Below are 24,913 nucleotides of genomic sequence, written 5' to 3'. Positions count from 1 at the left end.
CATGCCCAGGGGAACTCTGCTCACCCCAGTAGGGTTTACCGTAAGGATAGCTGGTTTACAGGAGTACAAAACCAAACCTCATCCCTTGACTTGCTGGTGTGTTGCTTTGTGAAGAGGACCTCCAGGCTTCTTTGTGACTAAGATATTTGTGTGCATCAAAGCTGCTAATAACACAGCTTTGTCCCCTCCCTGAATTGGGGTGAGGAATTCTCAGAGCCTGAGAGGTTGAGCGTAAACCTACTGCTCCTTTGACTTAGGGAGGTTAACCTTTTAAAACCCAGATTTTCTACTTGAACCCAGACTGGTTACCATGTCATAAGGCACTTCTAACTCATTTGCATGGGGAATATTGGGGTCTTTCCATAGGGAAATACTTTTCTCTTGGACATGGCCAGTCTGATAGCAATGCATAGCCAGGCTTCCTCTGCTTGCTTTCACCGTTGCCTGAACTAAGCAAGGATGCTGCCCTGAGCCCTGCTGTCCCAGGACTTGCCGCTAGAAGCCCCCCCATGTAACTCTGGGGTGTGAATAAGAGCTATAATGGGAAGCCTGCCCAAATGTTGGGCTCTTTTTCCACCCCACTGTAGATCATGGCTTCTGGCAAAAGCAGCAGCGTGACCCTGCAGTCGTTGTTGCCTGATCGAGCCTACAAGGTGATCCTTTCTGCCATCCACTACACGGGAGAGAGCGAGAGCACGACCACAACAGGACGGACGGGTAAATGTATCAGTCAGCACGTGTATGTTCTTCATAATCTTCTATCCATCAATCTTGAGGCAATCTCTATCAGGGCAGTGATGTCCTCATTTGCACTGGGCTGTGGCCAAGGCCAGGGTTTTGCTCAGCAGGGTAGACTATGAGACTTGAAAAAGAAAAATTCTGCCTCAACTTCTGCCGTCCTCCAATGTGCTATTTGCAATTCCAGGATGACCGGGAAGGGCTGGTGACCATCTGGGTCTCAAGCCAGGGATCGTGGTCCTGAATAACAGAGCTCACACGTGCCTTGTTTTGTCTTTCAGCTCCTGTGTTGTCTAAATTCCCTTCAATACGAGGATTTGTTCCATCTAAAACAGAGGGTAAATCACCTCCTATAAAGTCTTGCCTTTGGTGTTTTTGTGTGGGGTTTTGTTTGTTTGGTTGGTTTTGGTTTGAGTCGTTTGGGTTTTTTTTTTTCAATAACAACTCACACAGGTGGGCTCTGCAGGGCAGGCAGGAGTGGGTATGTAGTTTCTTGAAGGATGCCTCTGGGCACTGTCCAAGGACAGCCAGAAACCACATAACTTCTTAAAATCAGGCTCACTTAGTAAAGAAACCGATCAGGTTTTTTAAAGGATTTCTGCACAACTTGACCAAAATGGAGCAAAGGGAATGATGACATGTTTTAAATTAAAGTTCCCTGTAAAGTCCCTTATTAAATTTAATGAGCATATGTTCTCATAGCTGATATAAAGCAAACTATGAAATGGATTAGGGAGAAATGTTGAATTAATGGGGTTATAAAAAGTTGTTAAGAAGCAAATATTAGAATACAGATATTGTGGCAGTAATGCCTTTTCCTGTCTATTTGAAATTATTCTAAACAAAATTTCAGTTTTAAAATGTGTTGAGGGAAGCCACAAAGGAAGAATGAAGCCGATTAGATGAGAAAATTGTAGTTTGTACCCAACAAAGAATCAGACTAAGGTTTCAAGTGACTTATTGAGGAAATCTACAGATGTTCAGACCACAGTGGAAAAGTTCTGTGAACTTTCAAGTAGAAAACAATCCTGCCGTAAGGCTGATGAGATTGTAGAATTTAATATAACTGTTTGGCTACGACAGCTGAAATGACAATAGGAGAAATATTAAATTCTGTATGTTGTATTAAGTAACTTTATTTAAGGAGTGGAGATGATACATAATAACTCTGGGAGAATTGTTGGATGTGCAATAAAAGACACAAATATTGATATGTAACCAAATTACTGAGAGAAATGGTCTGACATGTGGCAGGAGTGAATGTTTATTGTACAGTGAATAACTGCATTTGGCTGGGACTTTGGGACAAAAACAAAAGAGAACAACAAAACAGCAGGAATCCGAGGCTGAAAAGTTTAGGAAAAATCTTCAAAGCAGAAGGGCACTCTGCTAGCGTCAGGGATCCTTGCCCGGACTCTGATATGCTTTGTCTGAGCTGAGCATTGCTGGATCAAAGAGCTGTGAGCAATCCAAGTACCTTCAGCCTGGGAAGGAGGTGAGGATTGCCAGGGATGTCAGCAAGAGGGACACTGGTGTCTGGGCAAGGGTCAGGAAGGGATCCCTGACTGTTTATATGACTTTGGAGGGATTTTTTTTAAATTTATTTATTTTTTTTCTTTGTCATGCTTCAATTCTGAGCAGTGCTTTGTATTTGGAAAGCTGTTTGGTTTCTGGAAGGAACAGAGCAGTGTATAGCTTGTAGACATACAGATCACCCAGGATGCAGGACATTGCTCCTTAACCAGGGTCTGGTCAAGCTCAAAGAGATGGTTTTGAGGCTCAAGTTTCATTAACTGATTTCTTAACTGATTTCTATAGATCCTTTCAGTCGTTTTATACCCAATTCCACAGGAATTATAGTATGTATGTGTAAAACTATGCATCAGGTTGAATGAAGGAGGTCATGGCAACTTGTAAGTCTTTGTGTTTTAACTCCTGGCTTCAGCAGTCCCATGACCATCAAAGTCATAGATTTGGGTGCCCTTTCTTTGATGTATGTCTTGATCATGAAGAATGGCATTGAAACTTAGGAATCTCAGGTGCCTTGGGAGGGTGTCACATCCTTTAAATTTTTTACAGCTTTTATAAAAGTTTACGTATGGACAATTGGAAGCCCTACTTTTCTGATGAGGAATAAAAAGACATTGATGCAAGAATAGCAACAGCAAGGCTATAACGAAGCCTCAATATAATGATCTGCTCGATTCTATTATACTGATGACCCAGCAAACCGTTTATGAAATAGCCCATCTTGTCAAGTGTCCTTGATTTTCAGGGACGTTTCTCATTTTGCGTCAAGCATTCCCTTTGTCCCAGCTCCATCTGGCATCCATGGCCTGGGATTTACATGGCAGCAGATAATCGAAAATCGCATTCATGTGCTGTTTTCTAAACACGGCCTTACCTGAGCCTTTTAAATGGAGAGTGCATAACCATGGTGGCTCATGTTCCAGCCTCATGTCCCAGTCCTTTCTCCTCTGGTTTTGCTTTCCGTCCTGTGGCATCTTAGAGGATTCATCAAGGGAATTTCTGAAAGGCAAACTGCAAACTTTGCGAGAACTCTTTCTGTTTCCCTAAACAGTTCAAAAGCCAAACTCTCAGGTTGAGATATATATTTTTGCTGTGTCTATTTTGAGTTTCAAGTTCAAAATTTGGAACTGCAGATATCTATTTTACAACACCATTAAGGCAGATGTCGCAGTAAAAGCACTGGTTCAAAAAATATATTAGTGTTTTGGTTTAGATGTCTGCTTTTAAGGAGAAATTTGCAGAACATGATACACCCTTGTATTTCATATTATAAGGTGCCAGGTGAGTTAGTCAAAAGAAAGTGATCATGAAGATGTTTGATGAAAGACAATATTTTTATTTTTGTGATAGGCAAGCCAAGGAACAACCTTTATGTTTGCATAAACATAAATTCTCTCTCTCCCCATATGTATATAAATAATGTTAAAGGCCAGGCTCTGAATTAAGCTGTAGAATATTCCAAGTTTTGCTGTGTTTTTCTGTTGCTCTGCCTAGGGGAGCTGTGTTCCTTTTGCTTCCATAATTCTTTACTGTCCTTTTTTCCCTAATAGTTTTTCCCTTTTATTTTCTTCTCACAGCCTGCCCCACCATCAGCTCTACCAAAGGCTCCGTACGAGGTACAGTAGAACATCAAGCCCCAGTGGTGCTGGGCTGTGACTGTGAAAAGACTACCTGGTCTTCTCTTGAGAAATATGCAACAACTGAGCAGGAGGGAAATGGTTTCCCTGTCCTGAGGGAAAGGGGAGAAGTCTGAGAACTGAAATAGGAAAATGTTCTTTATGGAGTAGAAGAATATTCTGCACTGAATGAATTGGTATGCCCCTGCTGTTCCATCAGCTCGTGCTCTTGGCTGTTAGTGGTTAATGCTGGGATTTTCACTGGCCTTGAAGAAGCTAGGCTTCAAAAGGCTGTTGAATTTCAAGAGGATTTCAATCCCTAACTCATATAGGCTCCTTAAGAAAAACTCTCAGCCTGTCACCAAGATCACCTTTGCATCCTCTAGAGGAGGTATGGATACCCAAAGAGCTCTCTGCAGTCAGGCTGTACGGACTTTGCTAAGGTAGCAAGCTCCCATCTCTCCTGTCTATGCCACAACCTCACTTCATGCTGTTGGGGCTGCTGTATATATTTGCTACTTAGAAAGCAATTAGTCTTGCTTATAAAGTGGTATCACCTCCTTCCCAGGGAGCTTTGTGATATGGGTGAGACTGAGAAACTGGATTCAGTTCTCAGCTCCGCTGTTACTCCATGGCTGAGTCACTTATCTCTGCTCAGCTCCCACCCCTGACCCTCGCAGCTCACCTGGACGCGCATCCCTGCCTGGGAGGCTCTCGGCATTGTCGCTCTGTCTATGGATGCAGAAACCAAAGCAATCAACATAAAGCCACATAAAATGTTGGCCTTTCCTTCTCCTTCCTGACAAAGGTGGCAGGAGTAGCCCATTTCCTTAGCAGGAATGGCAGATTCATATGATAATAATATGAGCATATTCCAATATGTTTATAATTGTGACTCAAGCTTTATTTTCAGTATTTACACTACAATATTTCCTGCACATTTTAAAGGAAGTTCCAGTGCCAGAAGCCCCATATCAGAGATATATGGCTCTCAAGTAGGTAATTTCTTTTGGCAAGCTTCCTAGTTCTTTTGGAAGGAAAACAAAACAAAACAAAACAAGCACCCTGGACCAACCCCCAGGCAAAATACAACCCCCAGGCAAAATAACAACTCAAGCCAAGAAACTGCAGAAGATTGTAAATGGTGAAAGGGTGAGGGAATCCAGAGTGAAAGGACCATGTTGTAATGAAGTTGTAGCCTTTCCATTTGCTAAAGAATGAGCTATCTCCTTCATCCCAGCCTGCTGCAGACTCAGATAAACTAAAAAAAGAATCCCAACTGCAAGATCTTGTCTTACTGAACAGAAAACTGAAATGAGAAAATGACTTGGAGCTTTAATGATGAGCTGGGAGAGGGAGATGAAGCTGCACAAGCCAGGGAGGTGGGCAGAGATGTCAGGGGAGAATCTCTGTAGACCGCATAAGGCAGGTCACCCTTGGGTGTCTGATGAAAATAGAAAAATGGAATTGGTCATATTTTAAAGTTCTTTCCTAATTTTTCTGGCTCTTGCATATAAGGCACTTCAGAGCAGAAATAATTCTCTCTCCATGCTACCAATTACTGGACTGATTCCATGTCTTTTGAAGATAGTATTTTTGCATCTAGCTGAAGAGGAGAAATTGTTGAAGTAACTTCTTTCTCATTTGTTTTTCATTCTGGAGATTTGAAAACACAATTGTGAAAGTCTTCATCTTTAGTCTACCCTTCTCCAAGAGGAGATTACAGCAAATATGTGCAGAGGGTAGAGGCACAAACTATTTTCTTTGGCTGCCACTTGTGGAGCACACTCCAGGTTTCTAGAGAGTTTGCACAGCCTTGATGTTTGTGTTGCTATGGCGTTTTCTCCTATTGCCTGTCTGTGCTAGCTAGAGGCTAATTCTACCCATTCTGCAATCACTTTTTTTTTTTTTGGCACTCTTTTCTAACCACTTACTTTTCTGTTTTTCTTTGTTCCAGGATTCGATATGATGGAAGCTTTTGGCTTAGTAGAGAAGGAGTACGCCTCCATTAAAGGTGTAGCTATGGAACCATTTGTATTCAGCGGGTCCCGTACCTTCACCCTGTTCAGAGACACTCAGCTCACGCAGAGGACCAGGTGGGAGCAGAGCTGTGACCAGCGTCATGCTCATTGTTGGTCTCACATGCACACATTAGCTATGCTCGCAGCAAAGATCACTGATTTGTGGATGAATGATGCAGCCCCACTGGCAACTTCAAAATGAAACGATAAAAATGATGAGCTAAATCAAACCACAGGTAGACTGAAAAGAATGCCAGAGTATTTTTCCTATTATATAAAAAAATTAACCTGTGACTGTCTTCAAGATGATTATGGAATATGTCACGCAGAAGTGAAGGGGGCACAATAGAGGTATTCATTATATTTTTTGTGAAGCCAAACATTTTCACAGTGAGGTTTTTTCCTGTTTACAAAATCACTTTTTCCAGCAGTGTTAGTTACTGTGATGGACATAAGGATCATCTCATGTATGGATACCGCACAGTTCTTTAGGCATTCTGTCCACAGCCACGTACACTTCAGTGATGGCAGTTTGAGGTCATATTTTCATCTTCAATCCCTTCTCCCAGCATCTCTGGTTTGGAGACAGATCTTTGCTTTAGAAAATATTTGTCTCATAGCTGATGTCTGCAGCTTGGTCTTTATTGATGAGAGGGAATAACCACTGACTCTGGATTGTGACTTGACCCTGTTTCATTGTGTACGAGGCTTCTCCGCAGGGTTCCAAGTGGGCCAGGCAGCTCCCATGACCTCATTCATTTTTTACGATTATAAATCAGGAATGATCTGACTCCTGACATTCAGTGCTACTTTGTTTAAAGCCTAATTACTGAGGCACTGGCTCAGTTTAATCTTAGTTAAAGAAGCAAAGCTTCTTAGACTAAACAGAGTGGGGGAAATTCACAGAACTCTTTGGTCTAAATACTCAGAAAACTATGGGCAAATCCTGTTGTTCAGCTGGTACATATGCCTTTCCAAGGACATTTCTCCTTCAGAAAGAGAGAGAGAAATAAGAACCTGGCATTATTTATGAATCAGTCCTGAAAAGATGCTTGATGAGTTGTGTGTATGCCCATGCAAATGTGTCCTGTTTCAGATTACAGATGTATTTCAGGCATAACCAATTTGACCTTCCTCATTGCCTTGTACCCTCTTGCTGCTGCTCCTACCCGGTGTGCTCTGACGGGTTTGGCAGCGGCTGCACAGGGAGCTGGGTCGTGCCAGCAGCTGCTGACGGGCATCGCTGCGTGGTCTTGTCTTCCAGCACTGAGCCCAAATTTTGCATCTGGGATGTGGGGAGCTGGAGGGGGCTTTCTGTGGGCTCTGTGCTTATCCCTGAAGGGCACTTTTACACTGATTTCTGCCAAGGCTTAAAGATTTACCCCATGCTGCATGATGACCATTCCTACTTCTTGAAGAGACTTGAGGAAGTGTTTTGGAGCCTGGCGGGGATGTTTTGTAAGCTACTGCTGGGGTCTATTTTGAAAAGCATCGCTGCATCTTGCCATTCCCCGAGGCAGCTCTGGCAGCGATGGACTGACACCGACTGCTGCACCTGGGTCTCCCCCATGGCACGAGGGGAAGGCCCTTGAGGGCTCATCACTCAGCACAGGCTTCAACAGCCTGAGAGCAATGCACAAAATAGGGGCCAGGCTCTTTCCTGGCGTATCATGTTCACCTCCCTTGGGTGAAGCTTTTCCACACCACCCTACCCAAGAAACACGGTGGATGAGCCCTGTCTGTAGGATGTTGCCTGCTAGCTCTCACTGCTTTAAGCCACTGATGCTTGCTCGGCTTGTCTCGTTCCAGCGACGTCCACCTCTTTGCAATCCCACCCGAGCACACCATCAGCATCCTCCTGCGCCTCCTGCCCGAGACCCCCAAGGAGCCCTTCGCTGTGTGGCAAATAACAGACGAGGACTTCCAGCCCCTCCTCGGTGTTAACCTTGACCGTAAGGTTTTTTGTTGAATACATTAAATTCAGGTATTTGCATACATTTCTGCAAGCAGCAGAAGTCATTTTGGTATTCACTTGGAAAGTTTTAATGTTTTAATGTTCTTGTTATACTGCGGCAGTTTTTTGGAAGCTTTCTTGTTGCTGCCAACCTTGCATTTTAAATGCTTCCTAGTGCAATTAAAAGACAGTTTTTCATTTTTATTCTCCTGGTAACACATTCTTTATTTTTACATATTCTTTTTCTTTTCCACTGTTTAGAAGTATTTAATTATAACCTATGAAGTCTTTCACCATGTTTAAGCCTATTTATTTACTATTCAATATGTGGGTGAAATCAATTTCTCTTTTAATTCTAAGCTGTTATTTGTCCTATTTTCCCTGTAGCCAGTAAGAAATCCTTGACCTATTTCAATCATGACTACAAGGCTGATTTACAGGAAGTCTCCTTTGACCAGCAGGAAGTGAAGAAGATATTCTATGGGAGCTTTCATAAGGTCCTTATCAGGAGAGGGAGAAATGTGGCTCATGATCTCACTCCAGTCTGAGAATATTATGCCATCAATATGTATTGTTCGAAGTGAGGAGTGATTATACAAATGCTTTACATCCACATTGCTAGGGACTGGCAAACCTCTTGTTGATATACTGAATTTTATGACTGTAAAGAATTAAGGTTCATCTTGTGTTAAAAATATGATTTCCACATATTGATTTGTTTCCTCCCTTCCCCACCAGAAACTCCAAAGCTGAGGGGTTTTTGGGTCTTAATATTCAGGAAGAATAGAAAAATCAAACTTTTTTTTTTTTTAAATTTGGGATTTTGGTGACCATTTAGTGCTAGAAGGAAGGGAAAAATAAAATAAAATAAATCTAGCCTTGTGAGAAGGCCACTTTTTCACTCATAACAGGGGTTTTTGGCCATCTGTGTCCTCAGAGCAAAGGTATTCCACCCAAATGAGCAACGAGCAGTTTCTATCAGTACCTATAGGCAGTTTCATTATTCAGCTAGTTCTGAAAATTGAATTATTTAATACTACAACTCCAGAAAGGCTTCTCCCAAGGAGAGGTGAGGTAAACATCAGGGAAGAGTGCAGTGTTGCACTGCAGACACTGAAACTTATTCCTGAGCCTCCTCAATCTGTTTGCTCATTAAAAACACACCGGTAGTAATGGCAGCAGTCTGGGAATTGGGCAGAAGGCATTATTGTCTTTAAAAGACTTCCCAGTCTCCTCACGGAGCTCCAACCTGCCTCTCTCCACCTGCCACCCAGGTGCATGTGGCCGTGAGCCACTTCAAGATCAAACTCTATCTGGACTGTAAGAAAATAGCAGAGAAACCTATCAACACCGTCGGCAGCATCTCCACCGCTGGCTTCATCATGCTGGGAAAAGTAACCAGGACCAGAGGACCCAGGAGCGGGTCTGCATCGGTGAGTCCCCAGTGGTGCCTGCTGTTGGAGAGTGAGGAGGCTTAAATTTGGAGCTGGCTGGGGTGGGCAGATGGAGAGGAGTGCCATCTCACATCACGCTCGCTCTGAATGCCTCCAAACGCTGCTGTGACGCACGACCGTGTCCTGATCCCGCTGATCTCTGCGATTTTAATGAGCTTTCCTAGCGCGGTGTTTCTCCCCCTCGCCTCCTACCTCTGTCTGAGGTCTGTGATCAGAGTCAGCAGCTTGAGCGTGTCCTGGGGGTGCCTTCAGCTGGCTGCATCGCCTGGGGACCGGGGAAGCACAGATCCTGCACTAAGATGCTGAAGCAGACATGAGGGTTTGGGAATTCCTTCTGCAAGGGAAGGTTGTGCACATTGGTCCCTGAGTGATATCGGGTGGCTGAAGGCAACAGGGCTGGATGCGCCTCAGCCTCCAGTGTCTTTGGGCTTGCCTATCTGCATGCAAATGATAGGAAAATAACCTTCAGGATAGAGGCTTTTTGTGCGCTGCTACTTGAAAAAGAAACCCCACAGCCCTGAGGGTATGTCCTTATGCGTCGCACGGCAGTGCAGAGAGCCCACCTCCCTCAAGAGGAAAGAGCAAGGGAAAGTGTGGACTCGGTGTCATGTCCCGTGACAGCCCAGTGCACGGTCCTGAGGGCAAAAACACCTGTGTGCGTTATCGCCTGGCAGTCCGTTGCAATACTTACTCCACAAAACAGGAGTGATAAATATGTGCAGAATAAGGGGCAAGTTCATCCCTCACAACGTGCCAGTGGGACTGTAGAAAATAATTCATGACTTATGTGAAGCTTTTACTCCTTAGCTCTGCTTTTAGATCTAGGAGTCCAGGGGAAAACAGCGCATCAGTTGATTTACAACTTCCCTTGCCTCAAAGCAGCGCAGTAAAAACAGTTTTTCCCATATGCCTCCCCAACTGTAAAGACAGAAGCAGAGGTCTGGGATATACCAGGAAAAAAGTGGACATTGGAATTGCCTGTAAGATATGGGTTGTCACGGTTTAAGCCAGCAGGCAGCTAACCAAACCACACAGCTGTTTGCTCCCTCTCCTCCCTCCCTCCCTGCAGTGAGATGGGGGAGAGAATCAAAAAGAAAAAGGTAAAGACAGTTTAGTAGGACAGAAAAGGAAGATTATGATGATGATGATAATAATAATAGAATATACAAAATAAGTGATACGCAGCACAATTTCTCACCACCTGAAACCGATGCTCAGCTAGTTCCTGAGCTGCACACCTCTCAGCCCACCCCCAGTTATATACTGAGCATGATGTCATATGGTGTGGAATATCCATTTGGTCAGTTTACATCACCTATCCTGGCTGTGTCCCCTCCCAGCTTTCTGTGCACCCCCTGCCTTGTCCTTGGCAGGGCAGTATGAGAAGCTGAAAACTCCCTGACTGCTTGGCAACAACTAAAATATTAGTGTGTTACCAACATTATTCTCATCCTAAATCCAAACCACAGCACTATACCAGCTGCTAGTAAGAAAATTTAACTCTATCCCAGGCAAAACCAGGACATGGGGTCAGCTGTGTAAGAAGCCAGGGGACAGTGGTATTCAAGCAGTATTTACTTATGTCCTAAATAAATTCGGTAGCAATTTGATCACAAGCCTGTGGCCCACAAGGCAGGAATCGATGCTTTCCTTGTTCCTCCCCCACTCTCCCTGCTAGCAGTTTAGCTAGACGTATCAGCTAAGTAATGAACAGCTTTGTGCTGTCCCTACTCCCATTGCTTTTCAAGCACAGCAAAGCTTCATGTCTTCCATGGCTCTGCTGCCCTTGAGAAGACAGAGTGTCTCATTACTGGTTATCATAGAACCTTATTTAATTTAAGATATCTTTAAATGCCACTCGATCTACGTGGCTCATCTATATCTGTATGCTGCACGTCACACTCCCTGGGCTGTACAGCTTGCTCGTTGTTAGATGCATGGAGTGGAAGGGAAAAAAAAAGATGAGAAATGATGTCAAGGAAAGAAAAAAATCTGTGCCTCTTTATTTTAGTTCAGCTTGGTGCAGTGTGTGCTCCTTTGTTAATCAGAATGGGAAGATGTGTCAGTTGTGAAGGATGTGGTGGGACAGACAGGTTGGGTGTTCTTGGGAGGGGATCACATCTATCCTGGGAAATGCTCCTGCCATGTTTACTCTTATCTCCATGCACCTAAGGGGAGCAAAGCAAAGTTTGCTTTTGCATTTTGGTGATGCTGAAGCCCAGTTACTTGAGAACCTACCCGTTGTTGCAGGACTGTGAGTAAATTGGACACTTGACTTTTGCTGTTGTGAAGCTGCTTGTTGATTCGCTTAGCAAAACACCAAGACCTGAGGGCTTGTAAAACACTCAATGGCCAGGGGTACTTTTCATGTTGTGACTCTTTTGGGCACCATTATAGTTGGGACCACATGGAGGAATCCTGTCAAATGATTACTGAAGATTATTTTTAGCACTTAAACGTCATGAGATTTTATTGATGGACTGTGTGTGCCAATGCTACTTTTTTGTCAAACTCTCTTTTTTCCACAGTTCCAGCTGCAGTCTTTGCAGATCATGTGCAGCAGCATAGGGGCAGAGGAAGACAGATGCTGTGATCTCCCTGCACTGGTAAGACAAGAGGGACCACTCTGCTAATTGACATGAAGCTGGGGATGATGGAACAAGTCAATGGCACTGAAATCACACTGCAAATTATTTTGATAGACTCAAGAGGGAAACCATATTTCTTTTTTCCTCTTCTCTTGAGAATAACATCTGTGTGTTTTTTTGGTGAAGTGAACAAAACTATGTTTGCTTCGAAAGGAAAGAAAACTCCAAATCCTGTTGCAGTGTATATCCCTTCTGTCACAAACTCATCTGTGACAGCAGCCCTGGTAGTCGTACAGCTTTGCTGCCACCTCAGCTCTGGGTCACAACATCCCCCTGCTCTTCTTTTCAAGTTTTCTTCTTAACACAGAAAGTTGCGTTGTGGGGTGTATAAATACTTAGCAAAAGAGAAAATTATCTTCCAGTATGTGTTATGCAATATTGGTTTTTGTCTAAACTGGTTATTTGACAGAAAAATAAAGCACTCCGTTGTTCACAAAAAATCTCTCAGTGGAGTAGAGAAAATTTGTGCTTTTCTCAAACTGAATTTTGAAACACTAAAAATGTTACATGTGATCCATCCCACTCTTGCTACGCAGCTGCTCATGCCAGTTTGGCTTGCTTTCGTTTCAGAGGGATGAGGAGACCTGCCCTACCTTAGCTCCTGCCTGCTCTTGTACTTCTGGCCGCCCGGGCTTGCCAGGACCTCCAGGGCCCCCTGTGAGTTCACCCTTCCACGTGTTCTTTGAAAGCAGTGTATTGCATGCTCTGGTGTTGCTTCGTGTTGTTTGGGCAGGCCAGGCATGAGGATAACGCTCCTGGGGCTCCATGAGGTTTTAGAATAGTTGAATCCTTTAGGTTGGAAAAGATTCTTAAGATCATCCAGTCCAACCGTTAACCCAGCACTGCCAAGACCACCACTAAACCATGTCCCTAAGCACCACATCTACACATCTTTTAAATACCTCCAGGGATGGTGACTGAACCACTTCCCTGGGCAGCCTGTTCCAATGATTGACAACCCTTTCGGTGAAGAAATTTTTCCTAATATCCAATCTAAACCTCCTCTGGCACAACTCAAGGCTGTTTCCTCTCATCCTGTCTCAGGGAGCTTTGATGTCCTCCTTGTGTCAGAGCAAAGCTGAGAGGTGTTCCTGAGGTTCAGATGCTGATGAAATGAGGAGATGGGGAGTTGGCAATGCAACAGCTGCAGCTGGGAACAGGCTGAGCGGTTCCTGGTGCCACCTTAATCCTCTTAGGAGAGGAGGATGGGTCGTCCTCGGTGCCTGCAGAGATTTCATGGATCAGAGGCTCTGAAACTCTTTGTAAATTGGCGGGGGGGGGGGGGGAAGTGCAAACAAAAAACACAAAAAACAAACACCACAAAACCTTCCTATCTCTTTTCTGTGTTAAGCAGGAGCTTTGTAAGTGTCTGTGTGGGTGGGAGAAAAGGGAGACTGCAGTTCTGTCTGTCCCTAAAGCTCTCTCTCTTTATGGTGAATGTGACCTGCAAGAAAACCCTGAAGGAAATGGGGGGAAGCAATAACAGTCATTAAGTATGTAACATGCTCAGTGATAAAGGGCAAATGCAGTATTTTGCCCTATCCATTATGGACGCAGGAGAGTCATCATGGGCTTAAATTGCAGGAGGAAATATTCCCGTTAAACACTAGGAAGCAGCTATCAAAAAGTTTACATTTTGGAAGTTTGAGGGAAAGCATTTTATTTGCACAAGGCAGCTGGAGCCTGACAACCTGTCCAGAGCACCCCATTTCAACCACTCCAGGTGCTTTGCTCCTGGAAAATAACCATTAGCAAACCATTGGACTCCTTGCTCAAGTGAAAAGGCTTCAGATCACCCCTTGCATTGCTATGATTTAACTGTGAATTCAGTTCCACGCTTTGCAAGGAACAGTGCCTCGTTGCAGAGTAATTACGTGCTCATTCCGGTGGAAGTTTAATTACACAGCACGCTCCACTATCACAGTTTGCTTCAATATCCTAAGTGCATAATTAGCAGCTTGCATTGCCCTGTGGTTTAAACATCTCTGCAGTACAACGCTTTAAAGAGCAAGACTCTTTTAAGCATTAGAGAAAATACAGTTTTGACACATAACCTTATCCTCATACCACTAAACCCTTGGTAATTTTCTGCAGTTACAAGAGAACATGTTGCTATTTTTAAAACTCCAGTTAGCAAGATTATGTCCCACCTTGTATTTATCACTGTCCTTAATGAGTGTTTTTGACCAGGTCCAGGTGACATCTGAAATGAGCTTCTGGGAGCTTCTGAAAGCACCTTTCCCAAAGCTCCCTGCCTGTACTTCTTAATCCAAACCCATTGTTTTCTTAGAGTCAAGAATGGAAACTTTCAGATTAAGATGTCAAAAGTTCACAGAATATTGGTTCATGCCAGAAGATTGGTTTCTGCTCTCCATCCAGCAGTTCTGCAGATGCAGAGCTAAGCCAGGTCTCCCCAGAGCTGGTTGCTGTCCCTGATCTCAGCATGTGTCTGTTCTCTCGGGATGGTATTATAAAAACCAACATAGTCCCAAAGGGTTTTAGTTGTGAGCACCTCTTCTTTTTCTTCTCAAGTGTGTTCCTATGTTCATATGTGACGTCGCAGCATAGATTTGCTGGGGGTGTTAGAGGGAGGAGGTTGAACAGGTTGAAACTTCATCTCTTCCTGCTGGTGGTGAGTGTAGTTTACCCACTGCCTGTCACAGAGGGGCTGTGCTGTTCTCTCTTCTCCCCTTTTCCATGTTTGCTGGATGACTTGATTAATTTTCTCCTCGTCTCCATTTGCTGCAAGCTATCTGGGGCAGGAAACATCTTCCACTGTGCACAGCAAAGTGCACCAACTTCTGTCCCCTAGGCTCCTGGTTACACTGCAATAGAGATTATGATATTCGTAACAGCAGCTTTGTGTCCTACTGGCAGGGCAGCCCTGGGAGGAGAGGACCCCAAGGGGAGCAGGGGGAGCCAGGACCCAAGGTGAGTCCCAATACTCAGCACTACCACTGGCTTTGTTTCTTCAGGCTTTGTTGGAGGCATGATGCAGGAGTGCAGACCCCTCTGTTAGTGCAGCTGGATGTGTTCATTCCTGGTCTGAGCTGGACTCCTTAGACTGGGGACTATCTTGCTGTACCAAGCAGAGCCCAAACAGAGCCTTAAGAAGCAATGCATTGAAGAAGATGGAAACACTTATTATTAATTAAATGCTCAGTTGGGCTTTGGAAATTGAGATGATAAGCCTGATTGCACTGAATTAATGCAGTCAGCAATGTTCTCTGAAAGCAGCCTTGCTGGAAAATGGTCGGTCTTTGTGCTGTGCTTGTTCTGGTTGCCAAACCTGCCAGACAGATTGGTACTGCTCTGGGGCAGTGCAGCGTGATGAGCGAAGCAGAGCAAGACCCACACAAAGCCTTCAGGAGCAGCCCCAAGGTGAGCATAGGGAACAGCTGGGTCTGAATCCTCAAACTCTGGGGACTGGAGCAAGCCTTGGTACAAGTGTTCACTGATCAATGCAGGGCATAGCCAGACCAACCCATTGGTCCCCTTCTTCGGGGCAACATCTGGGAAAGCAGCGTGGTCACAGGGGAAAGATTTTGGGGAAGGGATGAGAATGGATACAGATCTCAGCCACAAGTTAAGGAACATTTCCCTTTGCCCTCTGGCCACCTTGAATAACAGACATGACCTGCTGCTTGGGAAGCTGAATCAGGCTTTGTAAAGCACCATCTGCAGCTTTGCTGTCTTCTCCCGTGAAAGATGCTCCAAAACCTTGGACCTAAAAGGCAAAGGCAGCTGAGGTTACTAGAGATGCCCTCACTGTCCTGACTTCATCTTGAATCCTGTAGACGGTTCCTGCTGACCCATGTCATGCAGTGCAGCCCATGTGGAGAGCAGGCACTAATTGCTTTCTTATGTTTGATTTCATGTCTTTGGCTTTAGGGTGAACCAGGCCCACCTGGACAAGTAGGGCCAGAGGGTCCTAGTGGTCAGCAAGGCTCTCCAGGTTCCCAGGGAATCACGGTTCAGGGTCCTGTGGTATGTGATATCTTCCACTGCCTTTTTTTATCACTCGCTCTTTGCAGTTAGAACACGTCTCAGAAATGGGTGTCTCAATAAAGCCCCCAGAATGCGATCTATGTATTTACATCATCCTTACTAACAGCTGGACAGCTGCACTAGAGAGAGATGATGATCTTTTTTTTGTGCTGACGAGGTCCTGCTCTTAGTCATTCTGGCAAAAGACTGTGTCCAGACTTTCCCTAATGTGCCTTTAATGAAAACCGCCCAGTGGAGTATTCAGGCATTTTTCTTTGCAATGATCATGCTTGCCTGTCAAGCAGTGGAGGTGGGGGCTGCTGTGTACCTGTCTGGGGCTGCAGAATCCCCGTGCACGTGCTGTGGCTGTAAAGTACCCTGTAGCAGTGCAGAGAGCAGGAGCAACCTGGGACATGGAGAAGCAGGATGCTGTTTGCTTTAAAGGATGCTGCAGCGTTGCCTAACTACGTCTTCTGTTTTAATCCAAGGGACCACCAGGAATTAAAGGAGAGAAAGGAGACACTGGAAGTCCTGGCATGCAGGTAATGGCAGACACCATTCCTTTTAATTGTCTCAAAGATCTGCCCATTTTTTTCCCAGCGACTACTTTTTATGCAAGATTGAAAAGCCATAGAGTTATTGTGGTTGTCTGCTTAGAAACTATCTTTCATTGTGGAGTGTCATCACTTTCCCAAGAAAACTGAGGCATTTGGTGCAAGACAGACAGACCTATCTGGAAGCTAGATATAATGCAGTTAAAGGTGGGATAACAGTGATTGCTTGGTGAATAACAGTGAATAACTGTTTCTTCTTTTTCTTACATCCCCTGTTACAAGATGAAGCAGGGTAATGATAATCAGATGCCAACTTTATCCAGCAATTCTGATTTACAGGGCATTCCTGGTGTGCAGGGAGCTCCGGGCAGGGACGGTCTTCAAGGTGCAAAGGTAAAATACCTCACCTCTGAGTTTTCATGCATGGGTGCCTAAAATCCTTCTGTGAGCATACCAGCAGAGACCAGAAACATCCAGCTCTCCTAATGCACTCAGTGCATAAGTAAATGGTCTTTTCACAAAGCCAGATGGATTGGGGAAAAAAAAAATGGGGTCATCTCATGTTTGGCCGAATTTGACCAGGTGCCACCCTTCTTGCCTGCTTGGCGGATGCATTTTTTACCCATTCCTAGCGAGCAGCACATGGAAAAAACACCTCACTGCTTACTAGGTCTCTTTGAATCCTCTCATTAGTACATGACTGGCTTTGGCTTTGCAGGGCGTGAGGGGACTAGAAGGCACAGCCGGACCTCCAGGACCTCCTGGACCAAGGGTGAGTCCTCACTATGAGTGATGCATATCGAAACCTCTTCCTCAGCAGGGGCTTGTGGTTTCTGCTGACTAGCTGTCACCCAGAGGTGTTGGGGCAGAACACCTTTTGGGGGTATCACGGGGAATACCTGGCACATTGCGCAGATGTCCATTTTCCCTGCCATTGTCCGTGTAAGAAGAAAAACCTTGGCTGCTTCTGGCAGGTTCTAGGGAAGCTTTGACCCAGCAAGGAGATGCTTGTTTCGCTATCTCCGTTTTCATGGTGCTACTGTTTTTCAGCTGTTGGTTGAGTTTGAGGTATATGGGTTTGTTAGACTGAAATCAGCAGGAGCTGGAGGATGCAGGCAGGTGTGAAAGGTTCCACCCCCGCCATTTCCAATATCTGCTGTATGGAGATAGGTGTATTTGCACTCTGTTGTGCCCAAGATAGCAGAACCTTAAGATTTGTTGATTTACATCCATCTGCTAATTTGAAGGCACCATAGCTCTTCCAAGTTCTCTGAAACAGGTACACTTCACTTTACATGGGAAACTGAACCAAATTTGGTTTTATATGATGGGTGGTGGACCTGCTAGTTCTTGATTCCTACTGCTGAATTATAAGGAATTTGGCAGTACTGAATAGTGTAAGATGGAGGTTGCTCACTGCTGTCTTTGCATTACACCCCACAGTAGTTGTGCTGAAGTTAGGTATTGATGGGAACTAAAGTTAAATTCATCTCATAACTTTGACTTGCTCATCCTGGGAAGATGTGGACCTGGCAGAGTTGAATCTCAGCTTTCTAAATATGAGGAAAGCACTGTAGCCTTAGGAGCAGGCTCTGAAAACTGTTCTAGTGCTGCCTTGAAGGCTTCTTTCATTTTCACTTATAAGAAGATGCTAATCTCTATTGAACTTAAATGTAATAGCTGGAAAATTATAAAAGGAAGTATTTCTACTGGTTGTTTTTGGCTTATTTTTTTTCCTCCCTTTATGGCTCCAAAGGGCACAGAAACTTCACAAAGAGATGACCAAAGAAGGCATTTCCCACTCTCTGACCTGCTGTTAAAGGAAAAAGAAAACAATAGTATGGTATTAGGAGGCTGAAGAATAGGGTTATGCTCTGGTCTATGTCTAAATCTGAATACATAATGAAGGATCTAAAGCCTGTGGGGTAAAAAACACATTGGCATTTGGCAAAACTCAGCTTTGCTAGCTTGACCATAATTGAGACAGTAATAGGAAATGATGTGAACATGACTCATACACGGTATACTCTTAAAATTGGCCTCATGGCTGGACGAGGTACTGACATAAACCTTAAGGCTACAGTGCCCTTGCTAGAGTCCTCTAAACTCAAACTGTTGGTGCCCCTGGAGCTGTAGGGAGATGTCAGCCTTGCAAAGAAAAAGAAGAAAGTTAAGAAGTAACCGGACTTTTATCTGTGTGTCTGCAGGGTTTCCAAGGAGTGACAGGCTCCCGAGGCAGCAGTGGGGAGAAGGGACCTCCAGGTGATGTTGGACCAACAGTAAGTTTTTGCTTTTGAGTCTCAAAGAAGGCCAAGACATGAAATAATTGAGTGGAAACAAGCTGTTCCCACAGCAGCTCTCCTTCAGAGTCTAAAGAACAGTTTTAATTCGCACTCATCCTTTGTAAGGAGATGTCTAGATATGCAAAGCCCAGGCTACTTAACTGTTCATAAAGCATTTAATAAATCCCACCTCCCTTTGCTTCCTGCAGATTCACACAAAATCCAACATCCGAACAAATTTCTGGTGTAAGATTCTAGAACAAAGCAAGAAAGTCAGTCCTGAGCTGGAGTAGCCAGCGTTGGGCTTGTAGGGGCAACCGCAGGTCTAGATGTCACAGTTATTTCCTCTTCTCAGATGCTAAAAACCACCTGCTGTGTTGGGCAATCTGTTCTAAGATTGTATCTGAGGAATTTCTGCATCCCCCTTGATGGTGCTTTATGCCACTGCTCCAGCTGCTTCTTTATTATTATTTTTCTTAAAGAAGAAACCTAAATATTGCTATGAGCTTGAAACTCTTCTCATCACTGTTGTGAGGCCAAGGAAACAGCGAGAGTGTGGGAAACAAACTTTGTGCTCCGTGTCCCGTTGATGTAATGCACATCCCCATTAAATTTTTTGTTTTCTTCTGCTCTTCCTTTCCCTAGACTTTTTTTTCTTTTCTTTCTTCATAGGGGCTGCCAGGTCCAAAAGGAGAAAAAGGAGAGAAGGTGAGTTTTTCTGGTGCTAGGCAGCACTGTCACTGTATCCTACGGTCAAAAGAGTGCATGTGGTAACCTGCTTTGCAAGCTATGCTTACAAATATAAACCAAACCTTTCCAGTGTTGTATAACTTCATGTACCTATACCTTGTTGCCTTTCCATTCACCTGCACTGGCTATGCTGCTGGCATATAAATAACCCTGCAGCAGTCAGGAGCTCCTTGGTATCAATTGTACTAATGAAGGAAAAAAAGCCAATTCAAAATCCATTCTTTGCTGAGAAGGAAAAACCAAAACCACTCGGCTTCACTGAGTTGTTCTTTTTAATGTATTGCATAAGAGGGGACTCATTTGTAATAATCCTCTGGCGTGCCCCAGCACAAAGCCTTCGAGGTCAGGAGATCTACGCTGCCTTTGAAAGTTATTTAATATGAGAGGAAGTTTTTCTCATCCTGATTTTTGGTTGAAAAGAAACCCTGTGTCTTTCTAGGAGTCTGAGTCTCATTGCCAAGTTGACATGTGTGAATTAGGCTTCAGACAGGGGTGAGGTGCTCAAGTTAATGCCTCAGTATTATAATTTTTAACAACATTATCCTTCCATTCCCACCAGTTTTTCCTTTTCTATGTATTGGGTTTTTTTGCAGTGGAACTTTCTTTTTTCCCCTCTCTTGGGTGTTGTGCTAAGGCTTTTTTTTTTTAAGTCTGGATAATCTGCACAGTGATCCAGCCAGAGATGTATATTTTATAAATGTTTTTTGGAAGTTTCACAGATAGAGTCAGTGTTTATTTTTAAGCAGTTTTGTGCATTTTTATCACTTTTCCCTACTTTACTAAAACTTTCTAAAGGACTCCTTATGTATGATTTATTCAGAATACAGTAATGGTAAGAATCAATATTCATAAAAGATTTAGACAAAGATAGGACATTGTAATCTCTGATCATATTAAATGTTTTACATATCACAGAACGTTGTGTTGTAGACTTAGCATATTTTCTGATAAAATTTAAGAGTGAAATTTACTCTCCCTTTTTTGGTAGCTTCGGTAATTATTGAGATTCAGCTTTTTGATGTGCAGGAGAAAAGCAATTATTGATGTTTCCCAATTTCAATTTTATGGCATCAGAGCTTTGTGATAAATAAATAAAGCTGCATTTCACAGTAATTAATATCTCTGAAACTCAAGCTGACAAAAAGAACGGGCAGAAAGCTATCATGCATTATGATATCGATCCTTTTAAAAAGATATTAATAGTTTGGTTTTTTTTTTAATTAAAAAAAATGTTTCACTTAGGGGGAACCACAGTCCTTGGCCACAATTTACCAGCTCGTTAGCCAGGCTTGTGAGCGGATGATTCAAAGTAAGTATAACCAGTCCACGTCCCGAGTGTGTTTGAGCCCCTCCAGCAGTGGTGAACAAAACCAGAGGGGAGACAGCATGAAGCTGCAGTGACCCAGGGAGCTCCTCCACCCTCTGCTGTGCTGACCACCACATGTAGCACGTGTCCCATCACAGGCTGTCGGTGCTACATCGGTTTGATTGGGTGGCATTAGCACAGAGACCTGTGAAATACTTCTTTGGAAAAACCCTTTGGCACTTTGCAAAGACTCCTTAATTTCTTAAATGGAAAAGCTTGAAGCTAATTGATTTGTGCTGATTCCTCTTGAGACGAGGCATTTTTGGTAAAGCTCTTGTGCTGTGATGCATGAAGAGGAGCAGTGGTTTGCCCAAGGTCAGGCAGCAAAGTCATGACTCAGCCGCCCATTTTTTTCTTCAGTTTCTGACTTTCTTGGTTTGGACTGACAGCTTTTTAGCACTAGCTAATGTTTTAAGTACCTTTTTAGACAACATCCTTTGAATTTGTCTCTTTTCTGAATCTCCCAGCCAAGGAAACATTCATTTTCTGTCTTACCTTCTCAGCTCATGTGTTGAAATTTGACTCATTCATTCATGAACATGCAAGGAAGCCAGTTCCTGTTTGGGAAGAAAGGTTAAAGCCAGGAGAACCAGGACCACCAGGTCCTCCAGGTCCCCCTGGGAGCATTGGAGAGAGAGGAAAAAATGGCATCCCTGGTCAGCCAGGCAAAGATGGGTATCCTGGAGAAAGAGGTATGGACAGAAGCATTCATAAGCATTTTGTACTGTATCTTTGATACTTTAACTAAACATTTTAGTATTGTAAAGCAGTACTGTAAAGATGATCCATTATATTATCCCATCTCATTGCTATTTTCCTTTTGCACTTCTCTCTTCTAGAAAGAGAAACCCAAGTTAGATAGCTCAAAGAATAGAGAGAACACAGATGCAGCCCACTCTTTTTGCAAGCTCTGCTTTGAGACGAAGGCCAGTTTGCTACCATGTGTAGGGGGATGGAGAGTTTAATTTTAGAGAGCAGGAGGCTTTCCCTACAGAGAGGCAGAAGAAAGAGCCATTTGGATGAAAACGTGGTGGTGGAACAGATCACACCTAGGCAGAAGTGACAAGTCTTGGAAAACACTAAAGGAAGACATGGGGCAACTGAAATAATATTAAAAGTGGAAGTAGGTTTCTGGAGCAGTAGTTCCAGCAACAAAAACCTCACACATGACTAAAGAAACAGATGAATGTAATCTCAGAAAGTGGCATCAGTTATTGCACATGAATGAGTGAATGGTGGGAATGCATTTTGCTTGGATTTGCAGACAACATTGTCAGTGGCTCAAGTAATTGTCTGTCAAAATAAAATGAAAAATGTTGGTTTCAGTAGTGTTCTAACACCTCTAAGTAACTAGAGACCTTCTGCTTAGCTCCTTACTCTGGCACTATTCAGTCTTAGCTGGTATCGGCAGAACTTTTCAAAATGCCAGTTAAGAGGAAAGGGAAGTAACAACCTGCAGATGTTTCCAGCCTGTCGAACAAGGAGATGGGAGAAGACAGATCTCACTGGAAAACAATCTGAAGGACATGGCTGATCAAAATATTTTCATCTTAAAAATATGAAAAATGATATTTTATCAAAATGCACCTGTTTGAGATGTACTGGTTTTGTGAGCAATTTCATGTGAAAACAGCAATCCTGACTTACCAGCATGTGGTCAAAGAGACAGTTCAACTTAGTGATTTGTCTGATCCATGTGAAGAGCACAGGACTGGACCTTACACTCAGGCCAGTGCACTAACACCAAGTGCTATCAATTTCTCTGTGAAAAAAATCTCCATTTTCACCCATATCAGGCTGCAATGCTAGTTGGAGCCCTGTTGGTCATGGGCAAATGGCTACTCTAGAAAAGAGAGTAGGTGCCCAGATAGAATTAAAGGAAATAGGTATTTCTCTGTGTTACCAGGGGCTGCGACTCTTCTTCTATTCAGTATCTAAGAGCCTGGTGGGGACACTGGAGGAACATTAATTCAGGTTGAAATGCAAAATGCAGTGAAGTGACACTAGTGTCTTATCTGTGATTAGGTGCTCCAGGACCCAAAGGAGAAAAAGGGATGTCTGGAGCCAGTGAGGAAGGGATCCAAGGACCCAGAGGCAGAACAGGTAAAGTGAATACAACCTCTTTGTATGACCCAGTGGGGCCATCTGGAGCTCACCAGCTGCCAGATTCAAAGCATCGTTCAGCCTTAGGACCACTGTGGTGGGGCAGACTGACCTTCCCACTGCAGCACTGTTGGCAGCACCCTCGGTGGTTCCTCTCTGCTAGGAGACTGTTCCAGGCAGCTTCTCCCCTCTGGTACCCATTCCCATGTAATGGTGTATTTTAAGGACCTGAGACACATCCAGGGAGTTTTAGTTTTGCTGCCTTTTTGCATGCAAGACCAGATGCTCAGGGGATAGAAACTCTTTGAAAAATCAGCTGGTGAAACACAAGGGTTTTGGAGTAGTCTGTTAGGATTTGGCGTACTCCTCCATCCTGATCCCTGTTACTTGAAATCAGTGGGAGGTTTGCCACTGACTTAACAAACTGGGCACTATCAAGGGAATGTAGTCAAACATATTCTCCGGTATTTAAATTTTTATAGTGGAGATGTAAAGGCACAAAAAGCAATGACTCTGAGATGGATCCTGGGTTTAAGGTGATTTTCTGCATTGGCACGTAGGTGGATTTTGGATTCTTATAACCAGACTCTGTTTTTAGCCAAGCTGGGTACCCTACTATACTGAAGCAGCTACAGTAGATGTGCTATGACTTACAGTGCTTCTCCTTCTTCAGGCCCGCCAGGAGAAGTTGTGCTGGGGAAACCAGGTCCAAAGGGTAATCCTGGGAATGCTGGTCCTCAAGGTTTTCCCGGTGTCAGAGGGCAGCCTGGGCAGTCTGGATATCCAGGGGGTTGTGATATCTCTGGATGTTATGGGGCAGCTAGAAGAGGTAAGCCCTGATTATCTCAGTGCAAAAGTTATGATTTTAGAACTGGTGTCTCTGGTTATTTCTCTTAAACTAGGCAGAGACCTCTGTTCATCCTTCAGGCACTGTCAGTCCTGCAAGAGCCTCCTTTGCAAAGCAATCAAGGTGATTCACGTGCAATTCATATGGATAAAAGCCAGTTCAATTGACTGCTCCTCAGCCATCCTTCATAGATTAACACATAACTGCAGCAGCAGTTGGGTAGGTGGAGTGATCATGGGAGTATTTTCAGTTCTTAATGTCCCCAGCAATGTTTCCACACTGGATAGAGAAGAACAATATCTCAGTTCCTACACATATATTTCATGGAGGCTCAATTGTGCAAAGTCCTGGGAAATGAAGAAAATCACTGGCACTGATCAAAAGATTTACAAGGGAAAAGAATTAATTGTACACCATTCCTTCTCAGTACTTGACACTGATTTGTTTACTCACTGGCCTCATCTCCTTTCCACACACAGATTTCATTCCCTGATGGCTGGTGCAGAAGCAGCCGAAGACATTGATTTGCCCTGGAAATCTCTGGGTGAAAGTTCCACATGCTCCAAGAGAAGCAGCCACTTGAACACCAGATGTGTTGTTTGTGGGGTTTTTTAATATCCCATCATTTCTATATGGACAAGTCAATCAAACACTAAAGCCACCAAACCAGCCTGTGTTCAGATGAGTCATCCGTCTGTTTTTCAGCGCTGGACAACTGCAGTGTTCAAACTCGCGTTGCACGTCCCACAGCAAGACAAAGACGGAGTCAGAGGTGCAGGCTGACAGACTTGTAAGAAAAAGAAATAATGTATTGAAATGCTCAGAAATAACAGATAATTTTTGCCCATTTGTCTGCTTGTGGTTTCTTTTTGTCTCTTGTTATTCTGTTCACAGAGAAAAACAGGCACCTCATGCCCAAAGATGCAAATCCACTGGAGCAAAACTGCATTTTCTGTTGGTTGACAAGGTATCAAAGTCTAGCACCATTTTGACTGTTTCTGCTTTTGGCAAAACGCTGATGGCTTCCTTGCAGGGGTGTTATGTACACAAGCACCGCAGACAG

General features: G+C 43.9%; 1 protein-coding gene across 4 annotated transcripts in view; it reads left to right on the top strand.

The window, feature by feature from the left end:
- Positions 1 to 24,697, top strand: part of COL20A1 (collagen type XX alpha 1 chain) — a 50,746-nt gene extending 26,049 nt beyond the window's left edge. Inside the window, exons 20-40 of one of the 4 annotated variants that reach the window (XM_075768695.1) lie at positions 588 to 717; positions 1,020 to 1,076; positions 3,846 to 3,884; positions 5,842 to 5,980; positions 7,715 to 7,857; positions 8,247 to 8,356; positions 9,134 to 9,292; positions 11,842 to 11,919; positions 12,532 to 12,618; positions 14,839 to 14,892; positions 15,853 to 15,948; positions 16,437 to 16,490; positions 16,842 to 16,895; positions 17,221 to 17,274; positions 18,710 to 18,781; positions 19,457 to 19,492; positions 20,777 to 20,843; positions 21,404 to 21,592; positions 22,926 to 23,003; positions 23,677 to 23,832; positions 24,330 to 24,697. In XM_075768695.1, the coding sequence (XP_075624810.1) occupies positions 588 to 717; positions 1,020 to 1,076; positions 3,846 to 3,884; positions 5,842 to 5,980; positions 7,715 to 7,857; positions 8,247 to 8,356; positions 9,134 to 9,292; positions 11,842 to 11,919; positions 12,532 to 12,618; positions 14,839 to 14,892; positions 15,853 to 15,948; positions 16,437 to 16,490; positions 16,842 to 16,895; positions 17,221 to 17,274; positions 18,710 to 18,781; positions 19,457 to 19,492; positions 20,777 to 20,843; positions 21,404 to 21,592; positions 22,926 to 23,003; positions 23,677 to 23,832; positions 24,330 to 24,343 (1,866 nt within the window). In that variant the 3' untranslated portion in view covers positions 24,344 to 24,697. The remainder of the gene's footprint in view (positions 1 to 587; positions 718 to 1,019; positions 1,077 to 3,845; positions 3,885 to 5,841; positions 5,981 to 7,714; positions 7,858 to 8,246; positions 8,357 to 9,133; positions 9,293 to 11,841; positions 11,920 to 12,531; positions 12,619 to 14,838; positions 14,893 to 15,852; positions 15,949 to 16,436; positions 16,491 to 16,841; positions 16,896 to 17,220; positions 17,275 to 18,709; positions 18,782 to 19,456; positions 19,493 to 20,776; positions 20,844 to 21,403; positions 21,593 to 22,925; positions 23,004 to 23,676; positions 23,833 to 24,329) is intronic. The other 3 variants (XM_075768697.1, XM_075768698.1, XM_075768696.1) reach the window with 3 other exon arrangements.
- Positions 24,698 to 24,913: the final 216 nt, after the last annotated feature.

The sequence above is a fragment of the Balearica regulorum genome, chromosome 16, assembly GCF_011004875.1.
Source record: "Balearica regulorum gibbericeps isolate bBalReg1 chromosome 16, bBalReg1.pri, whole genome shotgun sequence".
Lineage (NCBI taxonomy): Eukaryota > Metazoa > Chordata > Aves > Gruiformes > Gruidae > Balearica > Balearica regulorum.
This window is presented reverse-complemented; position numbering and strand designations above follow the sequence as displayed.